Consider the following 12508-nt stretch of genomic DNA (forward strand, 5'->3'; position numbering starts at 1 on the left):
CAGTTTTGCCTCCAGTATTAGTGCCCCGACACACTGAGATCCTAACAGAACTTCCGCCTCTGGATGACTATACTCACTCCATTCCAGAAAACACTAACTTCCCAGCAGGAATTGAGCCACAGAGTAATTATATTCCAGGTATGTTTGACTTCTGAATCTTCTAAAACTTGGATAGATACAAATATTGTTCATAAGCATTGAAGTATTAGTGAATTGTGGTTTCACTTTTTTAAAAATGCTTTTGAGTTTTTAATAGAAAAATTGGATTTGTTGGGTGATTATTTTGTGAAATGTATAAGCCTAGTACATTAAACTTGTTTGGAGAAGAGTTTTACTTTATATTTCATTTTCTTTTGCAGTGACTTTAATCAAAGTACTGTGAGAAGCAGAAAAGAAAAGATCTTAGTAAGTTTATCTTAGTTGTTGAAGCTAAGCGAGATGCAGAATGTAAGCAAAACAAATGATGTAGGAAAAAAGTACCCCTGAAACACATGTAACTGAAAATCCACCCAGTGATCACTTTTTCTTAGGTAACTTGGTAATATTTAACAGAAATGTAACATTTCTATAAGAAATATAATACTTAGTTCTGTAGACGTAGCAGCACTTACATATTATACTGAACATCAGAAAACCTCTTTTCATTATGTTTCGTCTGCATCTTAGTGATTCCTGATGAAAAATGAATTCAGCTACATGGTTCTCAAATTTTGTTCTGATGTATTGTGTGATCCAGTAATACTCCACGATACGATATCTGGCCTTTCCGTTTTTTATGGTTTTTTTTTTGGAGAACGACTAATATTTTGTTACTTTTCTTGTATGTTTTCCTTTTTGTTTTGTTTGATTGATTTTTCTCCCTAGCAGAAACAGCATGATGTTAGGATGAGGATTAGATTAAGCTATCGTGTCTTGATTTCTTTCTTCCTTTTGTAATATTCTTCTATTCCACTCTTATTTTATACACTAAAAATATGTAAGGAACTTAAGAGCATTTACAAAATTTTTAAAATACAGTTTTAATACATTTAAATAATTATTTCTTTCATGTATCCATCATGGAAATAATGCTTATGCATTGAAGATAATTTTTTTTTTCTTTTTTCTTTTTTTTTTTTTTGAGACGGAGTCTCGCTCTGTTGCCCAGGCTGGAGTGCAGTGGCCGGATCTCAGCTCACTGCAAGCTCCGCCTTCCAGGTTCATGCCATTCTCCTGCCTCAGCCTCCTGAGTAGCTGGGACTACAGGCGCCCACCACCTCACCTGGCTCGTTTTTTGTATTTTTTTTAGTAGAGACGGGGTTTCACTATGTTAGCCAGGATGGTCTCGATCTCCTGACCTCGTGATCCGCCCGTCTCGGCCTCCCAAAGTGCTGGGATTACAGGCTTGAGCCACCGCGCCCGGCCGCATTGAAGATAATTTTTAAAATGTAAGGAAGAAAAAAAGAAAGATAAGAAAAGATAACTAAGAAAGATAAGTTTTTTTTTTTAATAGCTAGTTTTACAGATGGGAAGTGGTTTTTGATTGTTTTAGTTTGATTACTGTTTTATTCCAGAAGAGGATTTAAAGCTGCTTTTTGGGTTGCTAGGAAATACAAACTTACTGAAGTTAAGAGAGGGAGAAGGTGGGGTATAGTGTGATATACTAGGATGAGGGAAAACGTGGGACTATGAAACAGGGCAGTTGCCAGGTAGGAAAGGGAGTGGAGTTTAGTGAACGTTGGTGTGGGGAAAGGGAGGCATTTTAAGTCGTTAGTGTGGAGATTACCGTTTTTCAGCCAACAGTACTAACCTTAGGTATAAGCATGCAGTCTTACAGCATGCATATCCAGTAATTATTTGGAAGGATATTCACCAAAATGTTTAGTGGCTTTCACTCGTGAAGATGTTTGGGCTCATTTTTCCTTTCTTTTTTATTCTTTTAATTATTTAGATTTGAGTATTTTATAAAGTAGAAAATCAGAAGTAGATTATACCCATTTGCTTTTCTGGACAGTGGGGCTTTATCCAGTTTCAAGCAACAGCAAAACCAAAGGATTCATGTTTTATTCCACTTAAAATACATTTTAACGTTTTCTCAAAAATGCTAATAGCTTTATTATTTATTACAATAGAAAAAGTGCAGTAAGATAACGTATTTTAAGGGTCAGCATTTCTTTCTGATTAGATCTTTGAGATACTGGTTAAACTCAAAAAGCTTAGCACCATTTAACTTTATTAGCTTTAACTTTTAAAATATACGTAATGATATATACACTTATTTTTATGTTCTTTATTGTTTGCATATATGAAGCTAGTTTATTCTTAGAATTTTTGTATTAAAAATTTTGGGGTACTGACACTTAAATGAAAAGTTTGATACTTAAAGTTTGTGGTTAGCTTATTGAATAGATATTGTAAAAGGTTATTGAAGGAGACCCTTAACCTGTATCTTCCCTCTCTCCTTTTTTTTTTTTTTTTGTTTTTTGTTTTTTGTTTTTTGTTTTTTGAGATGGAGTTTCGCTCCTTGCCCAGGCCAGAGTACAATGGTGTGATCTCAGCTCAACACAACCTCCACCTCCTGGGTTCAATGATTCTCCTGCCTCAGCCTCCCTAGTAACTGGGATTACAGGCATGCGCCACCACACCCGGCTAATAGTGTATTTTCTTTTTTTTTTTTTTTTAGTAGAGACGGGTTTCTCCATGTTGGTCAGGCTGGTCTCGAACTCCCGACCTCAGGTGATCCGCCTACTTCGGCCTCCCAAAGTGCTGGGATTACAGGTGTGAACCATGGTGCCTGGCCTCTGTCTTTTGATAATTTTAAAATTCTGTTTGGATATGTGTCTGTGTTATCTTGAATTGCTCAGAAGTGTTCAGCAGTGTAAATGTTGAACTGATGAAACTCTTTTGAACTTATTTTTCCTCCTTGGAATTACAGTTGATGTAATTGTATACATGTTTTTATTTTACATGCAGTGTTTTCAGCTATTCAGATGCCTTTCTGAATATAAATGTTTTATTCAGACAACATGGTGGAAATAACATGTTAGAATCCTAAAGTTTATTTTCGGGGAGCATTTTACCTCTTTATACAGTAGTCTATATTTGAATTGAATTTTTTGCTTCAAACACTTAGACTTTACCAGTTGGGAATCCTTGGAGAAATATACTTTTTAGGTAGAATTCAGTCTGGACCAATCTGGAACCATACTACCATATTTTACCCTATAGAACTTAGTATAAGTTGTAAGCTGTATTATTTAATACTTTTATAATCCAAAATCTTGTGTGTGTTTTTTATTTTCTAAGTACTCATAAAATAACGATGTTCATTAGATTAAACAACAACAAAAAATTGTAGTTATTAGTGGTTTTGCAGCCTACTGATTCAGATCTGGGGCATTTTTGAAGTTACATTTTTGGCTCTTGTCACAGAATATGTACATACAGGAATGAGCGAGATATGTAAATAATGTATATGTCCAGATTTTATTAAAAGTAGATGTTAAGGATTCACTGCAAAATTTGGACAAGATCCTGAATTATACACCTTCAGTATGCAATATTACTTTCTGTAATAATGTTATATAATGTTGTTATTTGTTATTTGGAGTGATTCATTGGTAGCTGGGAGAAAAGGTAGTGAGATTATGTTGCAGCTGTGCTTCATTTATTTTACACTTTTGTAGAAACGCCACCTCCTGGATACATCAGTGAAGATGGAGAAACAAGTGACCAACAGTTGAACCAAAGTATGGACACAGGTAAAAAAAAGTCTTTGAAAATTCCTCAGTTATTAGATACACATTTCTTGTTTTGTTTAAAACTCAAAAAAGATGTTACTCTTAGAGAAGTTGAGAAACATACCAAAAAAGATGATCTTCTATCTTGATTTAACATACCTGAACTACCAAAGGGGTCCATGTTGTCCCTGAAAAATTAACGTATGGTACTCTGCAGAATAATTATTTTTTAATTAGAGTAAATGAAAATTTGAAAACATGCACATGCTTTTATTTCTTTAAGTATTTGCTTCTGTTGAAAGTTTTAGTTAACCCTATGACTAAGTATCTCTCCATGATACAAGACCATAATTACTCAAATAAGAGATTTTCAGAGGAATTTGGGGGTGAAGGATGAGGAACAGCTTTTCACTGCTTTTTTTAACCTAATAGTGAGTTTTGAATTATAGTAGATTAATTTCTTATACTTAACTATCAACTCCAAACAGTGATGAAGAAAAAAATTAAAGCTTTAAATCATGTCTTATGTAATAAAATGTCTAACTCAGCAGAACTAATAAATTATCAGTGAAATCACTTTGATGTCATTGTAATTGTCCAGTTTGATTCATTTCACTCTATCTGTATCTTAACTATTGGACACCTTAATATTATAGCCTGATAGATTATACCATCATCTTTGTCCACATCTCAACACTAATGCATTCTTGGTTATGATAATCTAAATTAATTTTTAAATGGATTAACGTTGGTGGGGGAAGGAGGGGTTACAATAATTCTGTTGTTTAAATCTGTTTTTTAGACTCCCAGGTAAAGAAGTTTCTGCTGTAGCTAATCATACATTTGGGTCTTTACGAGTACCAGATAACTAAGAAAGGTAGATAATCTAATGAACATTGGAAATGACATGTTATACATCTTAATGCAAATATCTTAATGCACATGATATTTGACTTTCCACATATGTTTGCTGAAATTAGATATCAACTTTCTTCTTAAAGCAGTAATATTCTTTTTTGCCTGTGATGGACAGCTGTTACTGTGACATTTAAAAGTGAATGATAAGAAAAGATACTGAATGTCATAAGCCACAATGAGATGCTACCTCACACCTACTAGATGGCTATAATCAAAAAAAGGACAATAACAAATGTTGGTGAGGATGTGGAGAAATTGAAGTCCTCATGTATTGCTGGTAGGAATGTTAAATGGTTCAGCACTTTGGAAAAGTTTGCTGTTCCTCAAAAAGTTAAATATAGAGTTAACATATTGTGGCCAGCTATGTACCCAAGTGAATTGAAAACATGTCTACTCAAAAACTTGTACATGACTGTTTATGCAGGCGTTATTCTTAATATTCAAAGTTAGAAACAACTCAGATGTCCATCAAATGATGAATGGATAAATAACGTGAGATATGTTTCTGCAGTAGAATTATTCAGCCATGTAAAGGAATGATAGTACAGCATGAAGTGTGGCAACATGGATGGACCTTGAAAGCAGTATGTTAAGTGAAAGAAGCCAGGAAAAAAAGGCTGCAGGGATTCTAATTAGTGCACAGACACCTATTCAACAATATAACTGAAACCACAAATATGAGTATTGGTTATGTATGATAAATGAATCAAAGTCAAAAATGGAGAACAAACTGAATCAGTCAGCTAAAATAATTGCAGTGTTGGGGCTAACTTTGAACCCAACCTAATATTTCTGTTTCAGTGGAGCAATGTTACTGGCTTTCTGAATGACATGTTTAAAATTACTGTATGACAATGGGAATATGTGATTCATGAGATGCCAACAGTTGGTTTGGCTGCCAGCCTCTTAACCAATATCAGTTTCTCTCTCGGGGCCATGACAGGAAACACAATTCTGACTGATGCAGGGCTCCAATTTAGAACAAAGTTGGCCACCTCTCTAACTCTGGTTCATACCTTCCAGAGGGAAGGACATAATTAAATTCATCTTCCATAACCTGCTGGGAAAAAAAATGAATTGAAAAAATTTTAAAGGGGCAACCAGAGGATAAATTAGGCATAATAAGTAATTATATGGACAAGCACTTGTTACTTTTTTCTTTTTTTTAAATTGAGATTTCTCTGATCAAGACTTTATTCTTCCTTTATAGTCTTGTGGACATTAGAGATCAGGCTGGACGTCGTAAGAAATTTAGAAGTTTGATTAACCTCTGTAATACTGTATAATCAGTCCCTTTTCAAGTCATGATTTTTATGAACATATTTATTCTAACAGGTATATAGAGAAATAGAACATAATAGATCGTAAGATGTGGATTTCGTAACTCACAATTCAGTTTTGTATCTTCTACATACACTGTGCTTGGTCCAAGATATACAAAGAGACTTAAAGGGTTTTTTAATCTGCCTGTGTCCCAGAAGATAAAATGAGGTCCTGACCTCCCATGCCTCAGAATATGGCCTTGTTTGGAAGTAGCATCTTTGTAAAGGTAGTTGTTTAAGATGAAGTCATACTGAAGTGCGATGGGCCCTAATTCTATATGACTGGTGTCTTTAAGAGATAGGGAGGAATGTGCCATATGAAGATGGAGGCAGGTAACTGGAGTTAGCACCTGCAAGCTGAGTAATTCCTAGGATAGTTGGGAAACCCAAAAGCTTAAGAGAAAGGCATGGAACAGATTCTCCCCTTGAGCCTTTGAGAGAGCATGGCTTTGCCGACACCTTGACTTGGGACTTAGGTCTTCCAAAGCTCTGAGAAAATAAATTTCTGTTGTTTTAAACCACCCAGTTTGTGGTGTTTTGTTAGAGCAAGCCCTAGGAAGCTGATACAGTGAGTATTAAGATTTTGAGAGTATCCTACTAGTATGTATATTTAATTATTTGTAAGTTATATACAGGCACTTCATGTACATTTTAAAATATATACAAAAATTAGAAATTGAAAGATGAGATTAAATAGAAAATACGTTTTAATTTTTTCTTTTTGTAAACTAGTAGTTTTGTGTACTCCTAGACAGTGTTCACATACACTCCACTTACAAGACTGCTTTTCTTAACCAAATGCATATAATCAAAATAGCATAGTGAGACTCTGAGCTTGACTACTTGAGTTTGAAATGTTCCTCTTCCATATACTAGCTAGGTAGCCTAGTTTTTAAATCTGTAAAATAGGGACAATAATAGCATTTAACTCATAGAGTATTAACAGGTCTTATATTTATAAGGCATCTATGTGTTCCTAACCTGTAATAAGCACTGTATGAATGTAGTTAAAGAAAATGTTAGGAGGAGTTAACCATTAAGAAAAAGGAAGATAGTGGATTGCACAAAAATTTGAAGGAAAGTGAAGACTTGAGATCCAGACACAGAAGCACTTGACCTTTGTTGTTTAGGATCATCTCTATAAAATAGGAAAGTAAGATTTTTGTCAAAAATGAGGGGTCAGGTTTGACAACTTCAGGATAAAAGTCTTAATAACAATGCCTTTTCTCTGCCATGTGTTAAACAGTTTTTTATGTAGATGTATATAGCATGTCTTTCATTAGATGAATTTTTTAGTATTTTATACTTTCAGTGCTGTTATACACATTTTTGTTACATTTTATTTTCCAGTTGTTCCTAGGATATGGGAAATACTTGATTTTTGCATATTAATCTTTTCTCCTGTATTCTTGTTAAATTGACTTTTTGGTTCTAGAATTCTGTAGATTCTTGAGGTTTTCTGCATACACAACCATGTCATCTGTTGATAAGGACCGTTTTTCTTTTTTCTTTTTTTTTTGAGACGGAGTTTCACTCTTGTTGCCCAGGCTGGAGTGCAGTGGCACGATCTCGGTTCATTGTAACCTCCGCCTCCCAGGTTCAAGTGATCCTCCTGAGTAGCTGGGATTACAGGCATGCACCCCCTCCCCCAGCTAATTTTTTGTATTTTTAGTAGAGATGGGGTTTCTCCATGTTGGTCAGGCTGATTGCAAACTCCCAAACTCGGGTGATCCACCCGCCTCGGCCTCTCAAAGTGCTGGGATTACAGGCATGAGCCACGGTGCCCGACTGACAGTTTTTCTTTTTTTCCCCTGTCTTTATGCTTTTTTCTTTTTCTGTCCTAAGACCTACAGTAAACTGTTGAATTTATAAGAATGGACATTTTTGCATTGTTCTGATTATAGGAAGAATACATTTCGCAATTCCCCCTTTAAATATGATGTTAATTGTGGATATTTTGGAGATCGTATCTGATTGAGGAAGTTCTTTTTCCTTTTTGTTCTTCATGTTTTAAGTGTGTTTTATGAATGGCTGTTAGATTTTGTCCAGTGTTTTTTCTGCATTTATAAAGGGGATCATATAGTTTCATGGATTTCAATTGTTTTATTTTTGAGAATTTTTCCATCTATGTTTATGAGAGATTGGTCTGTAGGGTTTTTCCCCTTGTTATGTGTTCATTAGTTTTAATATCATAAAATGTGTAGGAAAGGGCTTTCTCCTGTTTTCTGAAAGTGTTTCTTTAAGGTTGGCATTATTTCTTTCTTAAATTTTTGATACGGCTGGGCATGGTGGTTCTTGCCTGTAATCCTAGCACTTTAGGAGGCCAAGGCTGGAGAATTGCTTGAGCACAGGAGGTCAAGACCAAACTAGGGAACAAAGCAAGACGCCATCTCTACAAAAAAAAAATTTTTTTTTTTAATTAGCCAGGGGTAGTGGCATTCACCTGTGGTCCCAGCTACTTTAGAGGCTAAGGTGGGAGGGTCACTTGAGCCCAGGAGGTTGAGGTTGCATTGAGCCACGTTTGTGCCGCTGCACTCCAGCCTGGGCAACAGTGAGACCTTGTATTCAGAAAAAAGTTTGATAGATTTTACCAGAGAAACCATCTCTTGTAGGAAAGCGTTTTTTAAATTGAGGATTGTTTACATTTTTAATTTTGTGTATGTATTTGATAAACCTGTATTTTGTTAGAAATGTGTTCATTTCATCTAAGTTGTAGGATTGATTAATTGAGACAGGATCTCACTTTGTTGCCAGGCTGGAGTGCAGTGGCCTGGTTGGCTCACTGCAGCCTCAACCTCCCAGGCTCAGGCAGTCTTCCCCACTATAGCCTCCTGCGGAGCTGGGACCACAGGAGCATGCTACTGAACCTGGTTAATGTTTGTGTTTTATGTAGAGATGGGATTTCACCAGGTTGCCCAGGCTGGAGAATTGATTGATATAAAGTTATTTCTGATATTTGTTATTCCTTTCGTGTATGTGAGATCCATTTTAAAATTTATAATGTTAGTAATTTGAATTTTTAATTTTTTATTAGAACGTCTTGCAAGGGATTTATCAGTAGTCTCAAAGGACCAATTTTTTGTCTTGTTCATTTTTGTCTTTGTCTCTTTTCTGTTTTGTTTGTATTCATCATCTTTTTGTCTACTTACTTTTCATTTAATCTGCTCTTTTTCTGTCCTCTTGTGGTATACATTTAGATCATTGATTTGTTTATAATGTAAGCATTTAAAGCTATAATTTTCCCTCTAAGCTTTATGTTAGCTCTATATTACAAAGTTTTTGTTGTTTTTTAATTATCACTTAATTATTTTCTAATTCTTCTTGACTCATGAGTTATTTAGAAGTTTGGGTTTTTCTTAGGAGTGTGAGGATTTTCTAGATACTTCATTGATTTTTAATTTAATTCTGTTATAGTCCAACATATAGTGTGTGTGACTTTAGTCCTTGGAAATTTATGAAAATTATTTTATGCTACAACATGTAACTTATCTTGATAAGAGTCCCATATATAGTTGGAAAGAATGTATATACTATAGTGTTCCAAATGTCATTTAGGTCCAGGTGGTTGATGGTGTTTAAATCTTCTTAATTCTTTATGATTTTTTTAAAAATCTCCGTATTTTGTCAGTTATGATTGGTGTTAAAATCTTCAGCTCTGATTTTAGAGTCATCTGTTTCTGCCTTTAGTCCTGTCAGTTTTTGCTTCATGTATCTTTAACCTCTGTAATTAGAAGATAATACATTTAGAATTACTACATCTTCCTAATGAATTTACCCTAATTATAAAATGCATTTCATATTAACATCACCATATCTTCTTTCTTACCTCCGGTTACATGATATATTTTTAATCGTTTCAGTCTATCCGAATCTTTATATTTATAGTGTGTTTCTTGTGGCCAGCATATTTTTGGTTTCATTTAATCTAACAATTTTTGTCTTTTAGTTGGAAAATTGAGTTCACTTATATTTAGAGGAATTATTGATACTGAGTTTAGGCTACCATTTTGCAATTGTTTGTCTGTTCTCTCTGGTTTTTGTTTATCTGTTTGTTTTCCTGCCTTTTAGACTAATCAAATAATTTTTGTTTCATTCTGTTTACTCTCTTGGCTTTTTACCAATAACACAGTATTATTTTCTCAGTTGGCATTCTTGTGATTACATTGTACTTATCGTGTTATACCTAGAAGATTACTTAAGTTGTAATATTTTACAATGTCACGTAAAATTTAAGAACTTTACACCACTCTAATTTCATTCATCCACTTCTGTTGTTTGTACTATTATTGACATATATTTTACTTAATAAAAATGTGTAAACCCCAAAGTACAGTGTTATTTTTGCCCTTTTTTTTTTTTTTTTTTTTTTTTTTTTTTTTTGAGATGGAGTCTCCCTCTGTTGCCCAGACTGGAATGCAGTGGTGTGATCTTGGCTCACTGCAAGCTCCACCTCCTGGGTTCGTGCCATTCTCCTGCCTCAACCTCCCGAGTAGCTGGGACTACAGGTGCCTGCCACCACGGCTGGCTAATTTTTTTGTGTGGTTTTGTTTGTTTGTTTGTTTGTTTTTGTATTTTTAGTAGAGACGGGGTTTCACCATGTTAGCCAGGATGGTCTCGATCTCCTGACATCGTGATCCGCCCACTTCAGCCTCCCAAAGTGCTGGGATTACAGGCGTGAGCCATTGCGCCTGGCTATTTTTGCTTTTGATATCAAGTTGATTTTTAAAGAAAATTAGAAGGGATAAAAAGGAGTGTTACATTTACTTACATATTTACCACTTTTGCTCCTTTTTGATGCTTTTTATTCCTTTAACTACAGGACATTTCCTTCAGTTGTTTTAGCACTATTTTGTAGAGACTCTCCTTTCTCCATTGATTTACATTGGCTCCTTCGTTGAAAATCAAGTGATAATATGTATGTGACCCTGACTTTGGGTCTTCTTTTAATCCAATTAAATGAATTTTTCATTTCAGATCATTTATTTTTTAGGTATATAATTTCCATTTTAAAGTCTTTGATAATTTATGTCCAGTTAATATGTAACATGGCCTGCTTTTGTTGACTGTTTTATCTCTTGATTATGGGTCATTCTTCCCCCCTCCATCTTTGAATATCTCTTGTGTTTTAATTGGATAGTGGGTGTTGTATATAAAATAATATTAGAGGCTAAAATAGATACACTGTCTTTGGAAAGACCAACTCTTTTCTCTCTCCAGTTGCTAAGTTGAAGAGCTGATTCTTTCCCCGCCCTTAGGATTTGAGTTGGAAAGGTGATAATTTGGTGCTTTAATATGACATCACTCAGGTTTCAGGGAGGGTCAGTTCCCTACCTTATCAGGACTTTCAGATATGAATATGGCAAGACTGCATATTCTCATTTCTTTCCAGCCTTGCCCAAGACTTCCTATGCTACTATGTACTCAGCTAAAGACATGTATTGGAACCGACTGGTGAAGAGGAGCTCTGTGCTTACAGCTTCTTAGATTCCCGTCATCTGTGCATGGCCTTTTGAAATTTTAGTTGGCTTCTCCTTTGGCAAGCCCAGTCCTTTGCCTGTGTCCTGACTTGGCAGTTGCTGTCAGTAGTGAAAGTGATTACCATTCTGTTAACCAAAGAGGAGCTCATCCCTCTCTTTAAATTAGTTCATACGGACTTACTTGGATCTATATCTATATGATAACTTTAAAGAAAAATAGGATTTTTTGTTTGTTTATCCACTATTTTCTTACTGCTATTTCAGAAGCAAAGATTTTCCCCAATCTTCTACATACTAAGTATAAGGGGAACTCTGTAGGAGTTTCTAATAAAAACAAAAGCAGCCTTTTTTCTCATTATGAACAGAATTATGCTCATAGAAAATTTGGGAATATATAAAACCTAATATGCTATCACATTGGGGATTAAGTTTTTTAAAACAAGAAATGAGAAAATGGTCATTCATGCATTATATATTTCATAAGCTGAATTTGACAATTATAATGTTGTCTCACTTTGGCAGGGAAGCTTAATCTCTTTTTCTACCATTATTCTATGTCACATAAAAGTTAAACAGTGTTCTACACATAAGATTATGATACAGCATTTTGAATTATACAACAAATGGATGTTCATTATAAAAAATTAGACAGCATAGGCAAAACAGGAAAACTTAAGCATTACATATAATTGCATCTAGCAAAAAATTAAAATTTTACAAGGTTCAACTTTTACCAGAAATTTTAAAAAAATGCTGTCACGAACCTATTAAAAAATAGCTAGAAAATGACAGAGAAATTCAGTAGGATGTCAGATTCTAGAGTTCCTGTTCTTGTTTACTACACTGTATCTCTGGCTGGTTTTAGGTGACATGGGGGATAAATGGGTGCTTTTGATACATATTGCCGAGGCTTAGAATATGACTAGTGATCATATTTGGGATAAGGTTGAAGAAGCAACCCAGGATGATTCCCAGTTTTCTGGAAGGTTTGTGAACACTTGTGGTCTGTATTCAGTAAATTAGACTTTTTAAAACGTACATTTTTATTGTGTATGTTTAAGGTATATAACGT

The 12508-nt window shown here is 34.7% G+C and overlaps 2 protein-coding genes across 14 annotated transcripts in view; both read left to right on the forward strand.

Annotated features, from left to right (window-relative positions):
• IER3IP1 (immediate early response 3 interacting protein 1) overlaps window positions 1–12508 on the forward strand; it is a 1095035-nt gene that overhangs the window by 371973 nt on the left and 710554 nt on the right. The window lies entirely within an intron of this gene.
• The window catches only part of SMAD2 (SMAD family member 2), a 96560-nt gene that overhangs the window by 62558 nt on the left and 21494 nt on the right, over window positions 1–12508 (forward strand). For all 9 annotated transcript variants that reach the window (XM_050768174.1, XM_050768176.1, XM_050768178.1 and 6 more), the window contains 2 exons: window positions 4–138; window positions 3666–3740. In XM_050768174.1, the coding sequence (XP_050624131.1) occupies window positions 4–138; window positions 3666–3740 (210 nt within the window). The remainder of the gene's footprint in view (window positions 1–3; window positions 139–3665; window positions 3741–12508) is intronic.

This window comes from Macaca thibetana, chromosome 18 (assembly GCF_024542745.1).
Source record: "Macaca thibetana thibetana isolate TM-01 chromosome 18, ASM2454274v1, whole genome shotgun sequence".
In the NCBI taxonomy this organism is placed as follows: domain Eukaryota; kingdom Metazoa; phylum Chordata; class Mammalia; order Primates; family Cercopithecidae; genus Macaca; species Macaca thibetana.